The sequence below is a fragment of the Scyliorhinus canicula genome, chromosome 10 (genome assembly GCF_902713615.1).
Source record: "Scyliorhinus canicula chromosome 10, sScyCan1.1, whole genome shotgun sequence".
NCBI classification, from domain to species: domain Eukaryota; kingdom Metazoa; phylum Chordata; class Chondrichthyes; order Carcharhiniformes; family Scyliorhinidae; genus Scyliorhinus; species Scyliorhinus canicula.
In genome coordinates this window covers 30,924,318-30,944,232 of record NC_052155.1, presented here as the reverse complement: position 1 = coordinate 30,944,232, position 19,915 = coordinate 30,924,318, and the positions used below count along the sequence as shown (strand labels likewise).

The 19,915-nt window shown below is 44.8% G+C and overlaps 1 protein-coding gene across 2 annotated transcripts in view; it reads left to right on the top strand.

Moving 5' to 3' along the window:
* tsnare1 (T-SNARE Domain Containing 1) overlaps window positions 1-19,915 on the top strand; it is a 975,066-nt gene that overhangs the window by 323,623 nt on the left and 631,528 nt on the right. For both annotated transcript variants that reach the window (XM_038808773.1, XM_038808772.1), the window contains exon 3: window positions 13,820-13,897. In XM_038808773.1, coding sequence (XP_038664701.1) covers window positions 13,820-13,897 — 78 coding nt within the window. The remainder of the gene's footprint in view (window positions 1-13,819; window positions 13,898-19,915) is intronic.

Below are 19,915 nucleotides of genomic sequence, written 5' to 3'. Positions count from 1 at the left end.
TGTTTTACTCAGCAGTGGATACTTTTGGAAGATGGTACTCCAGAATGCTGAAAGCCTCATAGGCTTTTGGGATGTTTTTAAAATGAGTCTTTTAACTTGGAGTCAGCTCTAAGTAAATGGCTAACTCTTTGGTCTCATCGTCAGGTAATTTTCACCAACCACTTCTCTTTCAAAATCTGAAAAGTGTTTAATTTGCCAGTACTTCCCTGCATTTAACACACATGGGCTTTGCATCCTTATTTGCATTGCACAATTGACAAAACCATGCCTCAAGAAATCACCTTTATACTCGTTTGCCAGTTAAGTTTCTTCTTTATGGGCTGTTAACAAGAGGTCCTGTTGCTCTGTTCAGAGCTAATCCTAGCACTGCTCTGTCTTGTCCTGGACTCTGCTGACAGCTGTCTCCAGCAGATTCTGTTGTGAGATCCTGTTCAATAGGTACACTGCCAAATTGTGTCTGGCCGTCTCTTACTTTGAAGAAAAATGATCCATCTTCACAGGCTTCTTGCCAGTAGCTGGAAATGAAAACAACTATGCTCCATTATTTGGCACCAAAAGCACATACGTGGAGGGTGCTTGACATCAGGTGTACGTGCTGGGCGCATGACCTGCCCTCTGCTGCTGCTTCTGGCCAGAAGCCTGCACACAGCCTGATTTATATTAATTTAAAAAGTGGTTGCGACGGCCATTTTCAATCTAAAAGCCCGTAGTGGCCGTTGGGCGCTTCTCCCGTGATTGGGACCACTATGGGAATGGCGCAATCAGTCACTCCGTGACCCTCCTGACCCCCTCCTGACCCGCACTTTGGAAAAACCCTGGTCCAGATAGAGTTAGCATGGAGATGTCATCCATGCATTGCAGTACCTTCGATATGTACAAAAGGTAACAATAAATTATTCACGGGCGGCATGGTGGCACAGTGGTTAGCACTGCTGCCTGTCAGCACCAGGAACCCGGGTTTGATTCCGACCTTGGTGACGGCTGTGTGGAGTTTGCACGTTCTCTCCGTACCTCCTTGGGTTTCCTCTGGGTGCTCCTGTTTCCTCCCACAGTCCAAAGATGTGCAGGTTAGGTGGATTGGCCCTTCTAAATTGTCCCTCAGGATGGTGTTCCAGGGAAAGGGCGGGGATTGGGTCTGTGTAGAGTGGCCTTACAAATGGTCGGTGCAGACACGATGGGCTGAGTGGCCTCCTGCAGTGTAGGGATTCTGTCATTCTATGTTTAACCAGACAAGTCTCCCCGTGAAACACCAAATTACCTTTGCAATCGATTTTACACATGAACACTTCTCTATCTTTATCAGTCTGATTATTTTAAAGTCCTTAGCTAAAAAATTTATCATTTCACCACCTTAAACATTATCGGAGTCCCTGATGTACCACACCCGTATTTTGGCAACTGGTCCCAGAAATGAACAGCTGGTGGATCAATTATAGCTGCTTAATGGCCTGATTTGGAATGTCAGATGCTCTAATGTTTATCTAATTGACATAATTGTTTGCTAAATAGTATGAAAATGTGTTTAATTATGGAATTACACTAAGATGCACCCCAATGTACGGCAGCTGGCTGACTAATACCATGCCTCAGGGAGTTGGGAGCATCACGGCACAGAGGAGTCACTGATGGAAGGATGTGCATGTAAGGGAATGAGCTCGCCCACTACCTTTTCGAGGGCAATTAGGGATAAACTACAAATGCTAGCCCAGTCGGTGACACCAAATCCCCAGTTTAAATAAAAATGCTTTCCGTGTGAAACTTATTTGTCGGGTGTTTGGTCTATGATTCCTTTCAGAATATTTTATTGTTCGTTCCTCAAGCCATACACTACCTCTAAATAAGAAGATGGATGACTTGTCTCTGGCAGTCAGAATCACTCAGTCTGTCATTAGGAGACAGTCAAGAGTGTCACAAGGGAGCAGTTTCCCTCTCGTCCTTTGCCCTTCCCCTTGGAGAGTCCCAAGGGCTTTTATCTTCAAGAGGAAAGAGCAGTGGGTATGCCAGCCAGGTCAGGGACATTAAGATCATTAAATGAATGACAGCTTGAAACCCCAACTGATTGACTGATGGTCAGTGGCTTGGAGTGGAAGTTTTGCACGAGCAGGTCGCAACTGGGGCTCCAAGGGGTCAGTTGAAGAAGGATTTTGCAACAGACAGCAGATAAGATAACAGACAGCAGATAAGATAACAGACAGCAGATAAGATAACAGACAGCAGATAAGATAACAGACAGCAGATAAGCTAACAGACAGCAGATAACAGACAGCCGGGACTGCAGAGGCCCAGGGACCACAAGGAGCACTAAAAGGAGTGATCTGTAATTCTTGGATACTTAGTGCTTCTCATCTTAAACCTGCTGCCGAGCAGCTGACAGCAAGGGACACCCTCAATTAATTCCGCATCATGGCTACTCATGGAAGGGATGCAAATTTTGAATGTGACCTAATCTCAACCAACCCCCCCCCCCCCCCCCCCCCCCCCCCCCCCTTGATTAAACTTTAAAAGGCCATTTTGGAACCAGGAGATTGACCTTTTCAAAATATAAATTTTTACGAGGTATCTATTTCAGGGATTGTGGGGGGGTGCTGTGCTTAAATTGAGGCTGCAGTTTCCACCGTGTTAATCCCCACAGTGAATGTTATAAATTCAGCAGAACGGGAGATTCAATCTTACGTTTTACGTGCTCCATGTTGGAATATTTGCTTTGTGAGCCTAATAACACTTTTTCAAAGGACAGATTATGCCTTTACTGTGGAGATGGAAGGATAGCATACATTTTTTTTCTTTCGCAGGCAGCCAAGAGCTCTTATCATTCCATTGCAGCATGAAATATTGATTTTGCCATCACTGTTCCATGATCTGCTTTCACTTGTGACATTTTTTTTTAGGTAGAGGTGTTTTCACTAATTTTCAATGATTGTAGCTACAGAAATAATACAGGAACACTACAAAATAAATGGTAAGAAAGAGGACAGGAATAGAAAGTGGGAAACAAAAATCTGTTTGCGACTTTGTTTAAGGGCGAAAAGTTACTCTGCTTAAAACTAAAGGAAATATGACGTGGAACGTCACCACTTGGCCCATCAAAATCTTTAAATGCACGCACCATGTACAATTTGTAGTACAGTGACATGTACCAAACTCGATCATCTTCATAAGTCTTTCTCTTAGGTTCCAATGATAATACATCCCTATAAAGGGGAGAGATTAGAAGTGTTATGAAAAATGGCATCAGGGCGAGAACTTTAAGGAAAGGACATTGGAGGACTAAAAATCCATTCCTGAACACCAAATTGTAGAATAAAACAGTACACAAGAAGACCATCAAAGAGCAGCCCAGTTAGGTTCACACCTGCGCTTTTTCCCCCATACCCCGACATTACCTCTGGTTTCAAGTATTTATCAAAGGACAAAATAATCTGTTTTGAACATCCCATCAACTATCGCATTCCAAATCCTAACCACTTGAGTAAAAGTTTTTTTTTATCATGTACGTTCATTGGGGTTCGGATGAAAGGTCACAACCTGAAATGTTAATTCTGTTTGTCTCTCCACAGCTGCTTCTAAGTCTGCTGAGTTTTTCTAGCATTTCCTGTTTTTATTAACTTAATACCTAGGTTTCCCTCCCAGTCATGTTTGTGGGGATGTTCATATCCTATACGCATGCCCATCTCCTTTCAAAGGCCACCCATTGCTCCATTACATTTCTTCCTGCGCATTTTGTACTAGAGTTTGCGAAGGTTAAGTTCCTTCCTCGCATCCTGCAGTTAGCCCTCATTGAGTAAAATACTTCTATTCCAGATTTCTCCTTGCCCTTGGCCATAACGTTTTTATATTGATGATACTATGATTGCTGTTGTAGAGATGCTCCCCCCCCCCCACCCTGAGCCACAGTGACATTCTCTGCTTGACCCACATCATTCCCAAGACTAGATCAATGCCTCCTTCTTCACTGGCAGAAAGCAGTTAAAAGTCAAACAATCATACATCATGGATGGAAAAGGTCCTTCGGTCCATTGGCCGGTCAAAAACAACCAGCTAACTATTCTAATCCCAGTTCTGATCAAGAATATACTCCTGAACACGCTTCTGAAATTGCTCCCCCTTCCTGTCCTGAACATAATAACTGCTGCATTTAATACTGAGTTATTCAAAATCTCACATTATCAATATTCTGTAGTTCTTGCACATCTCAATAATTTCCCTATCAATCAGCTTCTCTGTCTCCGTATTATGGGTGACATGGTAGCACAGTGGTTAGCACTGTTGTTTCACAGGACCCAGTTTCGATTCCCGGCTTGGGTCACTGTCTCTGTGGAGTCTCCCCGTGTCTGCGTGGGTTTCCTCCAGGCGCTCCGGTTTCCTTCCAGAAGCAGTGAAAGATGTGCTTGTTAGGGGAAATGAACAGACTCAAAAACAGCTTCTTCCCCACTATCACTAGACTCCTAAATGACCCTCTTATGGACTGACCTCATTAACACTACACCCTGTATGCTTCATCCGATGCCAATGCTTATGTAGTTACATTGTATACCTTGCATTGCCCTATTATCTATTTTCTTGAATTTTGTTTAATTCCCTTTTCTTCCCATGTACTGAATGATCTGTTGAGCTGCTTGCAGAAAAATATTTTTCACTGTACCTCGGTACACGTGACAATAAACAAATCCAATCCATTGCAATCCATTCTGAATCTTCCCTCTGTGTACCCGAATAGGTGCCACAGGGGATTTTCACAGTAACTTCATTGCAGTGTTAATGGAAGCCTACTTGTAACACTAGTAAATATTATTATCGTTATTCCGCTGGTATGTGTCCTCTTGAACTCTGTCATGAACTCTATCACAATCCTCCTCACAATTCACTCTACTTCCAAGTTTTGTGTCGTTCCAAATTTTGAAATCGTGTTTTGGACACCCAAGCCAAGCTCATTAATATACATCAAGAAAATGCTGACCTCTGAAGAACTCTTTTATATACTGTCAACCATTCTGAAAAAGAACAATGGTGTTCCCTGTCACTCAGCCAACTTTGTGTGTCTGCTGCCACTGCCGGTTATGTGGCACTCAATTGAGTGTCCTTTGGATGTTGATGTACACTGCATTAACCCCATTACCTCATCAACCCCCTCTCACGAAAGCATTCAAACATGTTAAACACAATTTGTCGTTAACAAATCTGTGCTGGCCTTTCCATAATTCTCTTTTGTCCAAATGACTGTTAATTTTCCCAGATTATCATTTCTACAAGCTCTCCCATCAACAAGGGTCAACTGATAGTCCTGTATTTAATTGCTGGTATCCTTTCCAGCCCTCTGGCAGAGAAGTTGAAATAATAACAATAATCTTTATTGTCGCAAGTAGGCTTACATTAACACTTCAATGAAGTAACTGTGAAATTCCCCAAGTCGCCACACTCTGGCGCCTGTTCGAGTACACAGAGGGAGAACTTAGAATGTCCAATTCACCCAACAAGCTCGTCTTTCGGGACGTGTGGGAGGAAACCGGAGCACGCTGAGGAAACCCACGCAGACGTGGGGGGAACGTATTGACTCTACACAGAAAGTGACCCAAGTGGAGATCGAACCTGGGACCCTGGCGCTGTGAAGCAATAGTGCTAACCACTGTGCTACCGTGCCGCCCAATCCAACTCCTGTAATCAATTGTGAACTTGTTGGTGACTCAGCGGGTGCGATGAGTCACTGAATTCCTCCACACATTGAGAGCAGATGACATATAGAAAATAAGGAACAAGTAAGTGAGTAGTCAGGCCCCCCAGTGGCCACTCAGTTTTAGTTTTGTGCTCATTGGCTCACCTACCACAGACAATATTCTTCACCTCTGATGGTAGTTTGTACAGAAGGTGTGACAGTACCTTTGGCCAGGCACTGAGGTTTCCTTAACTGCTGTGACACTTCATCTTCATTCTGATAGATAACATGTCTCTACGTATATGACAGCGCAATCATGAGGGCAGCTGCAAATACACTGCTACTATTCCTGCAGCCAGGATGTCAGGCGTGTGATGTTCGAGTTGAGAGCTTCCCCATAATCCAGTCAAGACTGTTTAGTTACCTTTTACTCCATTGAGGGAGCGACACATTCTGTCTCCAAAGCAATGCCTGCTGAAAAGCAAATAGAAAACTTTGCTTTCATCTCCCAGTCTTCTAGTTTGGAGCAAGCATATGTGATATCTTCACTATAATTGTGAGAGCGATTCAACGAGATTCATCCTCCCTTCTCCCCACTGTTCACACATCACAGTGTACATTTTAATTCTGAGCAGTGATGGCATTAAGCTGCTTATTGTAAGGAATCATTCAGGGAAATCTAAGTTGTTCATACCTCTATTCATATTTGAGGGCCTATAGCCGGGTCCCCCTCACCTACCTGCCTGCTGCAGATGCACCTATCCATGGCAGCATCAGTCGGAGTGACCACTGCACAGTCCTTCTGGAGACAAAGTCCTGTCTTCACATTGGAGATACGTTCCATCATGTTGTGTGGCACTACCATCATGCTAAATGAGATAGATTCAGAACAGATCTAGCCATTCAAGACCGGGCCTTGGAATTTTCCTTGGCCCTGCTTGCCAAAGGCATTTCTTGGCCTGGTTTAGCCCTCCTAATACCCCACTTAAGTTTGGTCCTACTTTCCCAATATTCTTCAAAATATTCATCTGTTTTTTGTCGCCTCGTCCTCAAGATTGCTTGCTTTTTCTTTTTGATTAATCTGAGAATTTCCCCCGTCATCCATGGTTCTCTAATCCTGCCATTTCTGCCCTTTATTTTCGCAGAGGCATACCTGTCCTGCACTCTAATCAATGTTTTTCAGACTCCCACATATCCCAATCCACATTCTCCAGCTCTTGGTGAATGCTGTTGTAGTTGGCTTTTCCCCAATTTAGCACCCTCACTCAAGGACCACTCTTGTCCTTATCCATGAGTATTCGAAAACATATGGAATTATAATCACTGTTCCCCAAATGTTCCCCTACTGGAGCTTCAGTCACCTGGCTGGACTCATTCCCCAATACCAGGTCCAATAAGGCCCCCTCCCTTGTTGGGCTGTCAGCATACTGATTCAGACTGAATCATACAATAGAATCATAGAATTCCTACAGTGTAGAAGGAGGACATTCAGCCCATCGATTCTGCATTAACCCCCTAAAAGAGAACTTTACCGAGGCCCACTCCCCCGCTCTATCCCCATAACCCCACCTAACCTGGACACGAAGGAGCAATTTAGCATGGCCAATCCTCCAATCCACCTAACCTGCAAATAGCTTTAGACTGTGGGAGGAAACCGGAGAACCCGGAGGAAGCGCACACAGACACGGAGAACGTGCAAACTTCATACAGACAGCTACGCAAGGTCGGAATTGAACCCGGATCCCTTTTGCTGTAAGGCAGCAGTGCTACCCACTGTGCCACCGTGCCAGGGAATTTTCAACCTTAAGAGATGGTGTCCCAAAGTTCTCAAAGCTGAGTTCCTTCATTTTTTTGTTGATTGTTACGGGATTTGAACATTGCAGGCAAGACCAGCATTTGTTGTTCATCCCTAATTGCCCTTCAATAGATGCTGCGCTGTCATTTTGGAGTCCATGTTGCGTAGGGCCACACATACTGCTGTTCAATAGGAAGCTCCATGATTTTGATCTTAGAAAGGCTGGCTATCCTTTAAGTTGATCACCTTCAAACTCTGGATGATATGTGAATTGGAGGGCAACTTGGAGGTGTACACGGTGTTCCCATGTACCTGTTTCCCCCCCCCCCCCAGAAGGTGTATGTTTGGAAATTGTTGTTTGAGGAACCTCGGCGAGTTACCGGACTGTGTCTTGCAGATATTTGTTTCAAGTAGTCTCCAATGCCTGAACACCATTGATCAAAACTTGATATTCTGACTTGATACACTGGCTGGTCTGTAAGCCTCTCTATTGAATTAATGTATTTCCTGAAGGGTGTTCTTGGTGCCATCACCTGTTCGAGGTAGTGCTATCGTTTAAGATGTTTTGTGGATGTTACCACTGGGGATGACATTACACACTGCTGCTACCTTTTTGAAAATGATTTTGCCATTTCTACTTGGGGCCTAATTTTGATCCCAACAAAGGTTTCTGCTACCCCATATCCCCAGAGTATTTATTTAATTAGTTATCTGATTTCTGTAGGTAAATTCGATATAACTAAGACTTGGAATATTCGCTTTCATCCTCAATTGCAATTGCACAATGCCATTAGAAATTCGGATCTCTAATAGAAATTCAGATCTTAAATGTGACCAAAATCCAGCAATTAGTAATTGCAGTAGTTTCAACAGTCACTCAACTCAATGTGGTGCCACATTGGCAATTGAGACTCTTGCGCGAAAATCTCAGTTCTGGCTACACGTATCATCATATTGATAATGGTAAGTCCCCTATTGTGTGGGTCAATCATAAATACTATTTAAAACCAGAAATACATGATTTAAAAAGAAATTTCTTGCCAATATATGGCCTCAAATAACGTTTTATTAATGATGTTAAAACAAGTTCAGTTGTAATTAAACAATTGTATACTGCAAGACTGCCGATGCCCTTGTTAAGGCCATTAAGTGACCACTTAAGTGTCTTTTCCCACCCAGTCTCAATCTTGAGGCTGGCGGGTGCCGAATGGAATAAGTTAACAACCTCTATCTCTGACAACAAGGGAGGTGCCTCAGTCTGAAGACCCCTTCAGGTTCGGGGCACCCTTTCCTCTGTGACCTTGGAGCTCCAGCTCTTCCACCATCCCATGTCTTTCCCGCCACCACCAGCAACACAGAGATTGTTTCCCTACCCCCGCCCCCACCCCCACCCCACACCCTTGACCACTGGTACTTAGCTAAAATTTGGTTCCAAGATTTCTGTTCGGCGCTGCAGTACCCCTTGACACTGCACCGTTGTACCTGGAAGGGCTGGAAAGCTGTTGGTCAGTCTGATTGGCTGACAGCTCTTCAAGGTGGGACCTCTTTCTAACGGCAGACCAAAGTCCCGCCTGCTGCCAATCAAGGCTCATGAAATGGTAACGGGCCTGTTTGGGTTCGGCGGGGCTGCGTTCCACCAAGTGCTCGTCATCCTAAATATTTAGGCCCATGTTTCTGGTAGTGCTGTTATTGTATGGATACTTAATGCACTTGTATCAGGTTTCTCTGCTAGTTTGACTTCCGTTGGCGGTCATGGAGTGAGTGGTCACACATTTGGTGGCTCCCGCTTGAGGTGGCGTTTTCGGTCCTTCCCCACCTCAATTGTGTGGTGCTGAGTACTGAACGCATATAAAACACCTCTGGTGGGACTGGTTTATGGCTCATCAGATGAGAAGTGCAACGAGAAAGAGACAGCAGCTTGAGCGAAAGGATATTTGTGGCGCGACACAGGAGAAGATGGCGGAGAGTAGGGGGCGGTGCTGCATTTCCAGTCGTCCACAGAACGTTGGTGGAATTTCTCAACAGCAAGTGCCAGGATTAGAGGAAGGAGGCATTAGAGGATCTGGCTAAGGTGGTGGAGCTACTTAGTGTGGCGATCGAGCATGTGGAGCAAAGGCAGGAGACATGGGGCCTGGCATGGTGTCGGTGGAGGAGCTTGAGGATTGGTTGCCTTCGCTGGAGGCGGAGATGGGGATTGGTGAAGAGCAGCAAGAAAAGTCTGAGAGAGAAGCTGGGGCATCTTGCTAACTGCTCTAGGAGGCAAAAACTGCGGACAGTGGGGATGCCTGAAGGCATTGAAGTTGCGGGTGCCGGCTAGTACTAGGCGAGCAGGCTGGAGAAGCTGATGGGGGAGGGGGCCTTTGACCATCCTCTTGAGGTAGATTGCGTGCACAGGCACTGAGGAAGAGGCCACAGGTGGGGGAACTGTTGAGGGTGATGTGGTGAAGCTGCATAGTTTTCTTGACTGGGAGAAGATCTCGAGGTGGGTGTGGGAGACCTTTGCCAATTTATTGGAATATTATAATAATGTGCTTTAGAGTCGCCAATATGATACTGAGGCTCTTTTTATATGATATGGCCCAACAGCGTCACCAATACTGTGGGTGTTTCTATTTTTCTTACTGAACTACAAGGCTTCCCGTATATTGGTCAAATGACCACACAACCAGTTAGTCAGTTCAAGTTCAAAGATGATTTATTTACACACAAGGGTTACTTCGACATGCAAGCACAATATACTACAAGTTAAACTTCACCTATCAGCTACAATAAACTACACTTAACTTCAGGCGACCAGCACTGTGCAAGTGGATAATGCCTTTATCTTGATCACGTGACTGGTTTGTAGAAGTGGCTCTGTCTCTGCTGGGCTCGTCTGTCAGGTAGCGATTGTTGATCTTGAACTTGGCTGTCTGGTCGTTATGCTGCAGTTGGGCTGGCACAGGCCAGGTCCAAAAGAGGCTGAACACATGGTTGTGTCCCTTTTTATCCTTCTGAGTTTTGCGCTCTTTGGGGCAATCCTTAATGTTGGACCCAATAATTCGACAGGGCTTCGATCACTGCCTTCGATTTCGACCAGTAAAGGGGCGGGTGCCTTGGTGGCTGGGCGGGTCCTTAGATGGCATTGACCTTGGCAGTTGGGTTCTCTGAGTAAAGGGAGTGGCGCCGCTCAGTCTGTGGCTGTATCGGTTTCTTGATTGGAGTCCTATTGTTCTGGGGAAATTGGCCATTAGAATGCAAACGAGTGGGGGTTTCGATCAGCACTAGCTACCAGCGTTTCAAATACACAGAAGCTCTGTATGTGTCTGAGTCCTGGGTTGGCCATAATTCCCATGGTTCTTTGCAGGTGGCCATCTCGGATGGCTACAAGACCAAGAAGTGTACTTGGGAGAAAAGCGAGCTGCGGATATATCGGGATCTGGGAGCGGAGTTCGCTAAGCTAAGCAGAGGGCCGGATACAGCTGGATCATTGACGCCTTCTACAAGAAAGGGTTGAAGTTTGGGGTGCTGTACCCCTCTCACTTGTGGGTTACATATCGGAAGCAAGAGTTTTATTTTGGCACAAGAGAGGAGGCGAAGGACTTTTAGAGAGTGTGGACTGGGAGGAGTGTGAAGACATTGAACTTTGGAGTGGAGTTTTGTGTAAAATGTGAGCACGCAGTGTGGTGTTCTTTGTGGTTCAGATCCAAAGTACAGCACCCCAACCTCAACACTTTCTTGTAGTAGGCGGCATTGATCCTTGGATGGTTGGCGTAGTGTTCACAAAGACCACAACTAGCTTCTATATTAAACAAAGCTAAAGATTTATTTACACTATTTAATTGAATTTGGCTCTTTCTTCTATATAACAAACAATTCACAATAAATATACAATCTACATTCACCTACCACGAATCTCTACACAAATACAATAACTATGACCTGCTCTCGCTCACATCGCTTTCCTACAGTCTGTCTTGTAGCCATCTCCTCAACACTCTCCTCAAAGGCTTTGCATCAATGCTTTATGTAGTTCTGCATCTAACTTCCTCTAGTGGTTGATTCGGACATAGCATTAACCCTTACAGTTCAGTACATTTCTCACAATGTCACATCCCCATTTCTTTGAAAAGAAAGGTTGGAACATGTTCTTGAATATGACACGAACAAGATGCATAATTATCCTTTTTACATTCAATAGCAAAAGTTAAATGTGATATCACTGCAGTGATTACAGAGTAATAGTTATTAACATGTCATTATAAATTCAGTCTATTCGGCAGATTTCTTGTTCCCGTCGATGTTCTGAGTGTTCTTGCTGAAGTGTTCAAATAGTCTTCCGTGTTTTCTTGGATTTAGAAAGTCAATGTTATGGAATGTGGCATCTGGAGCAACAATATTAGGGGCGGGATTCAACAACCCCCGCCGGGTCGGAGAATCCCCGGGGGGCAGCGTGAATCCTGCCCAACTGCTCCGGCGCCGGTTTTCCGGTGGGGGCGGGGATCGCGCCGCATCGGTCGGGAGTCGTTGGCAACAGCCCACCACCCCCCCCGGCAATTCTCCGGGCCCTGATGGGCCAGGCGGCTGCCCGTTTATGGCCAGTCCCGCTGGTGTGAAATGGATATGGTCCATCCCGGCGGGACCTGGCTTGGAGGGCGGTTAGCGGGGCCCTCTGGGGATGCAGGACATCCCGGGAGAAGCCCTCGTGGTGGCGTGGCCCGCGATCGGGCCCACCGATCTGTGGGTGGGCGTGTGCCGTGGGGGCAATCTTTCCCTCCACGCTGGCCTCTGTAAGGCTCGGCCATTGCCGGCAGGAGAATAAACCCCCCGTTGGCAGTCCTGCGCATGCGCCAACTCACAGCGGCCAGCGGAGGCCCTTCGGCACCGGTTGCCACGGCGCCAACCCCTCAAGTGCCGGCCTAGTCCCGGAAGTGTGGAGGATTCCACAACTTCCGGGCGGCCCGATGCCGGAGTGGTTCACGCTGCTCTTGGTGCCGGTACGGGCTGCCCCGCCGATTGTGGGAGAATCCCTCCCTAGGAGTTTGAAATAGACCATAGTTCTTTATCTTCAATAATGCTCTTTTTTTCCTTCAAAACATTGTGCCATGTTCAGTTTGTACCAATATGATCTTGGTGCGATCTCTCGTAATACCTCAGCAACATGTGACCATCCACCGTCAGGATTCTGTATTCTGACACAATCTCCTTCCTGTAACAGCGCTAAAGGTTTTGTATGCTGGTTGTAGTGGGCTTTTTCTTTGTAACCTTATTCTATCATGTAGTACTTGTTCATCCATGTTTGATACTGTGACTTCTGGTAGAGTCGTACAAATTTTTCTTCCCATCAACATCTGGGCGGGCGGCAAACCTGGTGATAGTGGAGTAGCTCTATATGTTAACAATGCTGACGAGAAATCTTTGTTGTCATCCAGTGCTTTGCTGAGTAGCTTCTTAACTATTCTGAGGCCTTTCTCAGCTTCTCCATTGGAATGGGGCACAATGAACTTGATGTTAAATGGTGGAAATTATAACTTGCTGCAAATTGTGACCATTCCCAGCTCTTAAAGAAAGGACTATTGTCGGAAACAACATTCAATGGAATTCAATGTTGAGCAAATACAGATTTTGCTGCTCTGATTATCGATCGAGTTGTTGAATCCGTTAGCATCGCAGTCAATAATGACTAAATACTCATTTCCTTTAAAATAGAAGTGGTCCATTCCAACTTTCAGCCATGGATAAGTGATTACTTCATTTTCTTCAAAGCTTTGATTACATTGTGCGGATTGATGCATCTGCATACAAATGCTGCATTCCTGCACATGATTATCCACATCCCTGTTGATCCCAGGCCAGTACACAGATGGTCTTGCTCGTCTGTGAAATATTTCAATTCCTTGGTGCCCTTCCAGGTGGGGAGCAAGGCTGCTGTCTTGGCTTTTGCCTCCCTGATAGCCCGGAGACGGATTCTGATGAGTTTGCAGGACTCAGAGCCACCAAAGGCAGGGTATGGGTGAGTGACCTCCCAAAATGCCTGCACTTGGAGAAGGTCAAGTTTTCCTTACGACGTGCGGATGAGGGGTTCACTCGGAGATGGAAACCGTCGGGAGAGTTATGGGCTTGTCATCAGGTGGTGTTGTGTTCCCATGTTATTGTTACTGTGGGTTATTGGGTTAACTGATATTTCTCTGAACATATGCAAAAAGCCTTCAATAAAAATATTTTAAAAATGTTTCTCTGCTATTTTATTGAAAATAACCTATTTTAAAAAATATATATATAAATTTAAATATAAGGAAACCAGAGGAATTTCAATTGAGTATACTGAATGAGAATATATTGCAGATATCATGTTAATTGTGTGGTAAATTCTGTTTCTCTTGTATCCCCAACAGCATCGCAGGTTGACCCCAATGAAATTCAAGAGGTGTTTCAGGAACTGACGGCAAATATCTTCCGCATTAACACAAATGGTGAGTTTCCATTTTGTGCTCATAAGTATTTGTCATGATGTGCAAACATGCAACCGATGAACACTCAGAATAGGACACAACCAATGGGCAGTCAGGCCACTCCGAGGTGGCACTCTCTTACCACAAGGGGGCATGACATAAACACTATAAAAAGGACGAGGCACTCACACCCTGCCTCTTTCCACAGACAGACATCTAGAGAGTTAGACAGGGTTAATCAGCAGCATCACACCCCAGCACGTGGCTTAGAGCAAGCTGGTACAGTTAGACTGAGTTACTACAGTTAGATTAGCAGAGAGTCAAACTCATTTGAGAACTGTGTTAATAGTTCAATAAACACGTTGAACTCATTTCAGAGTCTGCAGCACCCTTTAGTTAAGACTACATCAAGTAGCAGCCTGTGTTATCCGAGGCAGCAGAACACAACAGTATTATTTAACCTTGTGATGGTTGTGTTGTTTTAGAGAGATTGGTGAAGTATATAAATGATAGTTGGAGGCCTTGTGAGGTTCATTGACCCTCCTGAGTCAACTTTGGGAAAGCCTTAAAAATAGGCTGCTCAGGAGACCCCCCAATCCCTTCACATCCAGGTGGAGGGCTGATTAGTTAATGCAAATTAAGTCCCTACACATGTTGTACAATCCTAATTGCAAGATTCAAATAGAAATTACCAGAGGATGCGTGACACAAGCCACTCCTGTTCCTTCAGATCATAAAAGAATTGCTGAAAACCTTTGACTAATGTTAAGATTTTGTGGGAAAAGGAGGGAAAGGCGTGCTCCTCTGGGCCCTATTCAAATTCCATATTTTATTGCCAGTATGTTCTTATACCCGCTCCTCCACCCGAAATAAAGTCTCCATAACTGGCTAATTCTTACCCTCAAGGAAACAGATGAGCTTTAGTAAGCCACTGACTTGCAATCCATGCTTCAATATAAATGTGATTTAGCTAGGCCTCCTGGCTGTGGCGTTCAGTTGTTACCACTGGCATAATCCGGTATATCATGCTGAATGTTCCTCCTATTGTTTCTCAGTTTTTCTCATCTTTCCTTTTATTTTCATGCTTAATGTTGTCCTTAAATAGGCAGCAATGGTTAGCACTGCTGCCTCACGGCGCTGTGTACTCGGGTTTGATCCTGGCACCGGATAACTGTCTGTGTGGAGTTTGCATATTCTCCCCGTGTCTGCGTGGGTCTCACCCCCACAACCCAAAGATGTGCAGGGTAGGTGGACTGGCCACACTAAAGTGCCCCTTAATTGGGGGAGAAAATGTTTTTAAAAATAAAATAGTTGTCCTTAAATTATGGGCTTTGGCCCTGCATCTACGTTTCTGAATTTAAAATCGACATTACCAAGGAACACTATGCTGCCAATGATATATTCGAAGTGGAAGTAGTATATACACTGGATGGGCTAATTATTGATGAGACGGTATTAGAAAGGCTGGCTGTCCTAAAAGTTGATCAGTCAGCAGGACCAGATGAGATGCTTCCAAAAGGTGCTGAGGTAAATAAGGGTGAACACTGTTGACAAACTGTTCATAATCTTCCAATCGTTTCTACATCTTGGGTGGTGCCTGGGAATTGAAAAATTGTAAATTTTATATCTTTGGTCAAAAACCTTCTGAAGATTTGGAATCTATTGGAAACAATAATTTTGCATAAAATTAACGGTCACTTGAACAAATATAGATTAATTGAGGAAAGCCAACATGGGTTTTGTTATATATATTTGTTCCCACAAAGAGAAAGATATGGATGTGCCCACACTCTGGGTTCTGGTAAAACACGATGGGAGGTTTATTAAGGGTGTTGCTCAATACAATCAAGATGGATATCTGCTCACAGTCCAGCCAAACACTGCTGGTGTCACTACACATCACGCAATGCATTCCCAGCAAGAATATATTCCCAGATACATAACCGTTCAAGGGAAATAGTGTTTAACTCATTTTATTAAATTGATGAGGTAATGGAGAATGTCGATTGAGAGTAGCACAGTTGATGTGGTGTATATTGACTTCCAAAAGGCATTTGCAAAGTGCCACATAACAGGCTTGTCAGCAAAATAAAGCCCATATAACTAAAGGGACATTAACGGCATGGATACAAACTTGACTGAGTGACAGGCAACAGAATAGTGGTGAAAGTTATTTTTTGGACTGAAGGTGGGTGTACAGTTGGATTCCCCAGGGATTGGAACTTGGACCACTTCTTTTCTTTATCAATGTCAATGTTTTACACTTTGGGTGTCCATGGGACACGATTTCATTTGAGAATGGTATCAAACTTGGAAGTATTGTGAATTGTGATGAGGATAAACTTCAAAAAGGACACAGACAGACTGGTGGAATGGGCAGATAGTTGGCAAGTTACATTTAATGCAGAGAAATGTGAAGCGGTACGTTTTGGTGGAAAGAATGAGGACAGGCAATATAAAATAAATTATACAATCCTAAAAGGAGTGCAAGCGCAGAGAGATTTGGGGGTATGTGTGCAAAAATCATTGAAGGTGACAGGGTAGATTGAGATAGTGGTTAGAAAAGCAAACAGGATCCTGAGCTTTACCAAATAGAGGGCATAAAGTACAAAGGCAAGGAAGTTATAGTGAACCTTTAGAAAACACTGATGCAGCCTCAACGGTATGATTTTGTCCAATCCTGGGCAGCACACCTTAGAAAGGACATGAAGGCCAGTGCAGAAATGACTTTGGGGATGAGGAACTTCAGTTATTTGGACATAATCAATTAACAAAGTTGGTGTTGCTCTTCAAAAAAAGAAGATTAAGGGGATATTTGGGCGGGTTGTTCAAAATCATGAGCATTCTGGATAGAGCAGGTAAAGAGAAGCTGTTCCAACTGGCTGAAAATTTGAGAAGCGGAGGCCAGCATTTAAAGGCATATGGTAAACTATCCAAAGGATACATGAGGGAAAAACTTGGGCGGGATTCCCCCCCCCCCCCCCCCCCCCCGGGCCGGGTCGGAGAATCGCTGGGGGGGGACGGCGTGAATCCCGGCCCTGCCGGCTGCCAACTTCTCCGGCACCGGAGATTCGGCAGGGGCGGGAATCGTGCCGCGCCGGTCGGCAGCCACTCGCAGCGACCCACCCCCGGCGATTCTCCGACCCGCGATGGGCCGAGGTCCCTTACCGGCGGGACCTGGCAGCGTGGGTGGGCTCCAGGGTCTTGGGGTGGGGGCGCAGGCGATCTGGCCCCGGGGTGTGCACCCACGGTGGCCTGGCCCGCGATAGGGGCCCATCGATCCGCGGGCGGTCCTGTGCCTTGGGGGCACTCTTCCTACGCGCCAGCCGTGTGGTCCTCCGCGATGGCCGGTGCGAAGGTGAACTCCCCCTGCACATGCGTGGGGATGATGTCAGCAGCCGCTGTTGTTCCCGTGCAAGCGGGGACCTGCGGCGGCTGGCGCGACGCCAAAGGCCTTCCACGCCAGCCGGTGGGGCGCAAACACTCCGACGCCGGCCTAACCCCTGAAGGTGCAGAGGAGTCCGCACCTTTGGGGCTGACTGACGCCGGAGTGGTTCATGCCACTCCCTCCCACCGGGACACCCCGCTCCGCTGGGTACGGGGGAAATCACAACCCTTATTTTTTAAGGACCAGAATGCACAATCCTGCCTTTCAAAAAAGAATTGGATAATTATCGAAAGAGGAAAAAGAAAATTCAGGTTAGCAGGAAAGAGCAGGGAAGTGGAACAAGCTGAGTTGATAAGCAAAGGGCCAGCAGGGACTTGACAGGCAGAATGGCTTATTTTATGCTGTTCCTATTTGATGATTTTAAATAACTTTTGGTATTGGAGCGGTGGTTTCAGAACCCCAAAATGTATCAGGAGTTCAACTTTAATGGATTGTTGCTTTTGAAGCACACAGCTTGTTCCCCGGGTGAGATATTACAATTATGGACCCGTGGGTTTTTAAACACAAAACAATGTTTATTCCATGAATTCAACTTAACCTTTTTAAGTAAACATTGGATCATTTAACACCCCTTACTTCAAAGATAACCCAAAAATAATACAACACTAAATAATCCCTCAAAATGTTCCTTCAAACCTCCAAAAGACTTGATACCTTTAAACAGAAACACATCAGGTTAAAGACATTACTATTATGAGTTTAAATCACCCAAATGATTCAAAGATAGTCTTTCCTGGCAGAGATCACAGCAGATCCAGCGCACTGCAAACACAGGCACACCCAAGCTCACAGCTCACAGCAAACCAGCCAGGCACTTTTCAGCTGCTCTCTCTCAAACTGAAACTAAAAGCAGAAGTGAGCTCAGCTCCCCCCCGCTCCCCACCCTCTGACATCACTCCAGTAATATGAGCTGCATATTTTCTTAAAGCTACATTGCTTAAACATACATTTCTTAAAGGTACTCTCTCATGACACTTTTCATCAATTTTCCCAGCTTCACTAATTGCCATTTCCGATTACTGTTCTGCACAGAAGAGCTGAACTAGCAAGGAGAGGTTAATGTTGTAGCGAATTACAATATTGGTGCCGTGAACCCTGTATCCCACTTTGTTTGAAAATTATTTTTTTATGCTGTTCGCGAGATTGTGAGATTCCAACGGTAAATGTGAAAGAGGATTGTCGCAGGGCATGCAGAATAGCAAATGTCAATATTTCAAGCTGTACCAAAAAAAATATTGGCAGTTTGTGTTTTTAATTTGTTTTTAAACACTTGCAGCTATTTATTCCAGGTAGGAGACTGTGGCTTAATTGGCATTTTTAAAATATTCATTTGGAAGTTTCAGATTCTGTGTGCACAATTGAAGACTTGGGTGCAGTTTTTAAAGATATGTATTTTTTAGATTTCAGTCAGCGTGGGACTGTCAGAAAGCAGTTTTTCAGATCACAAAATTGCTGAATAGACATTTTGTTCCAGGGGCGCTCATTTTGGGAGGAGTACAGAGCTGAATTGACAATGTTGCTTTTTGAGCTTCCACCCGTGTTACAGCAGTTCCCACACAATTCCTTTTGTGTGCCTTATTAAAAAAAACACAGAATCTGCAATGGAGGGAAGGTAATTACTTCTGGTCCTCTAGTCTATGAAGTGATGTGGGGGAGGTGATGCATCACAGTAGCCTGGAAATGTTTAAATTGGTTGGCTGTCACCATAAATTGCCCTGTACCTCAGGTGTTCCTTCACTTCCACGGGTCTCTTGGCCAGGCAATGGGCAGTGGATTGAATCGGAGCCTTTTTTTTTTCTTTGCTGCTATTTTGAATCGAAGGCGATTACAATTGCAAAAGAGAAGCTGTGGCAGTCAGCATGAAAATTAAATCTTTAAGCTTGCTGTTTGGGAAGACTTTCTTTTTAAATTAGCGAGAATGAAAAGGTTCTTGGCATTTTGAGGATCTGAATCTATTAAAAATGTCCTAAAATAAGGCATGATAATGGGAATAGTCCATCTGGAATATAACTTGGATTTCTCTTCCAATTCTGAATAATCAATACAACTATAATGCAAACTTTGGCTTATTTGCGTCCTCCTTTGTTTCTGATTTGCAGCATTTATCGCTTTTGTGCTTTCCATTTCCCTGATGGACCTGCTTTGCACTAAGGGCTTTGTGGTTTTGAGTTTTTTTTCTTTTTTTCTGCAAAACTAGATGATTCTTCATGATGCATTAATTAAGTCGCATCTGATTTCTGCCCAGTAAATGCACTGGCAGCCTCTAGTGACAGATGAAGTGAAGTACTGTGTTGTTCCTCTTATTTTAGTGCTAGTGTTGAACTGGCAAAAGGCAGGTCCAGGAACTGAGATTGGTAGAATTTCCAATTCCCAATTGACCGGTTTTAGCCCATTAATAATTATAAATGAGAGGTCGGGATTTGGCCCATTTTGCAGGACACGAGCAAAGATTAACAAAAACGTAAATCAAGCCGTGATGCTTTAATTATGCTAAGCTTAATTGGGTGTTTGGGGAGGGATGGAACCTTAGCTGCTCATTACATGTTCTTTGAACTCAAAAATAGGCAACCAGCCGAGTGAGGTCTGGACGG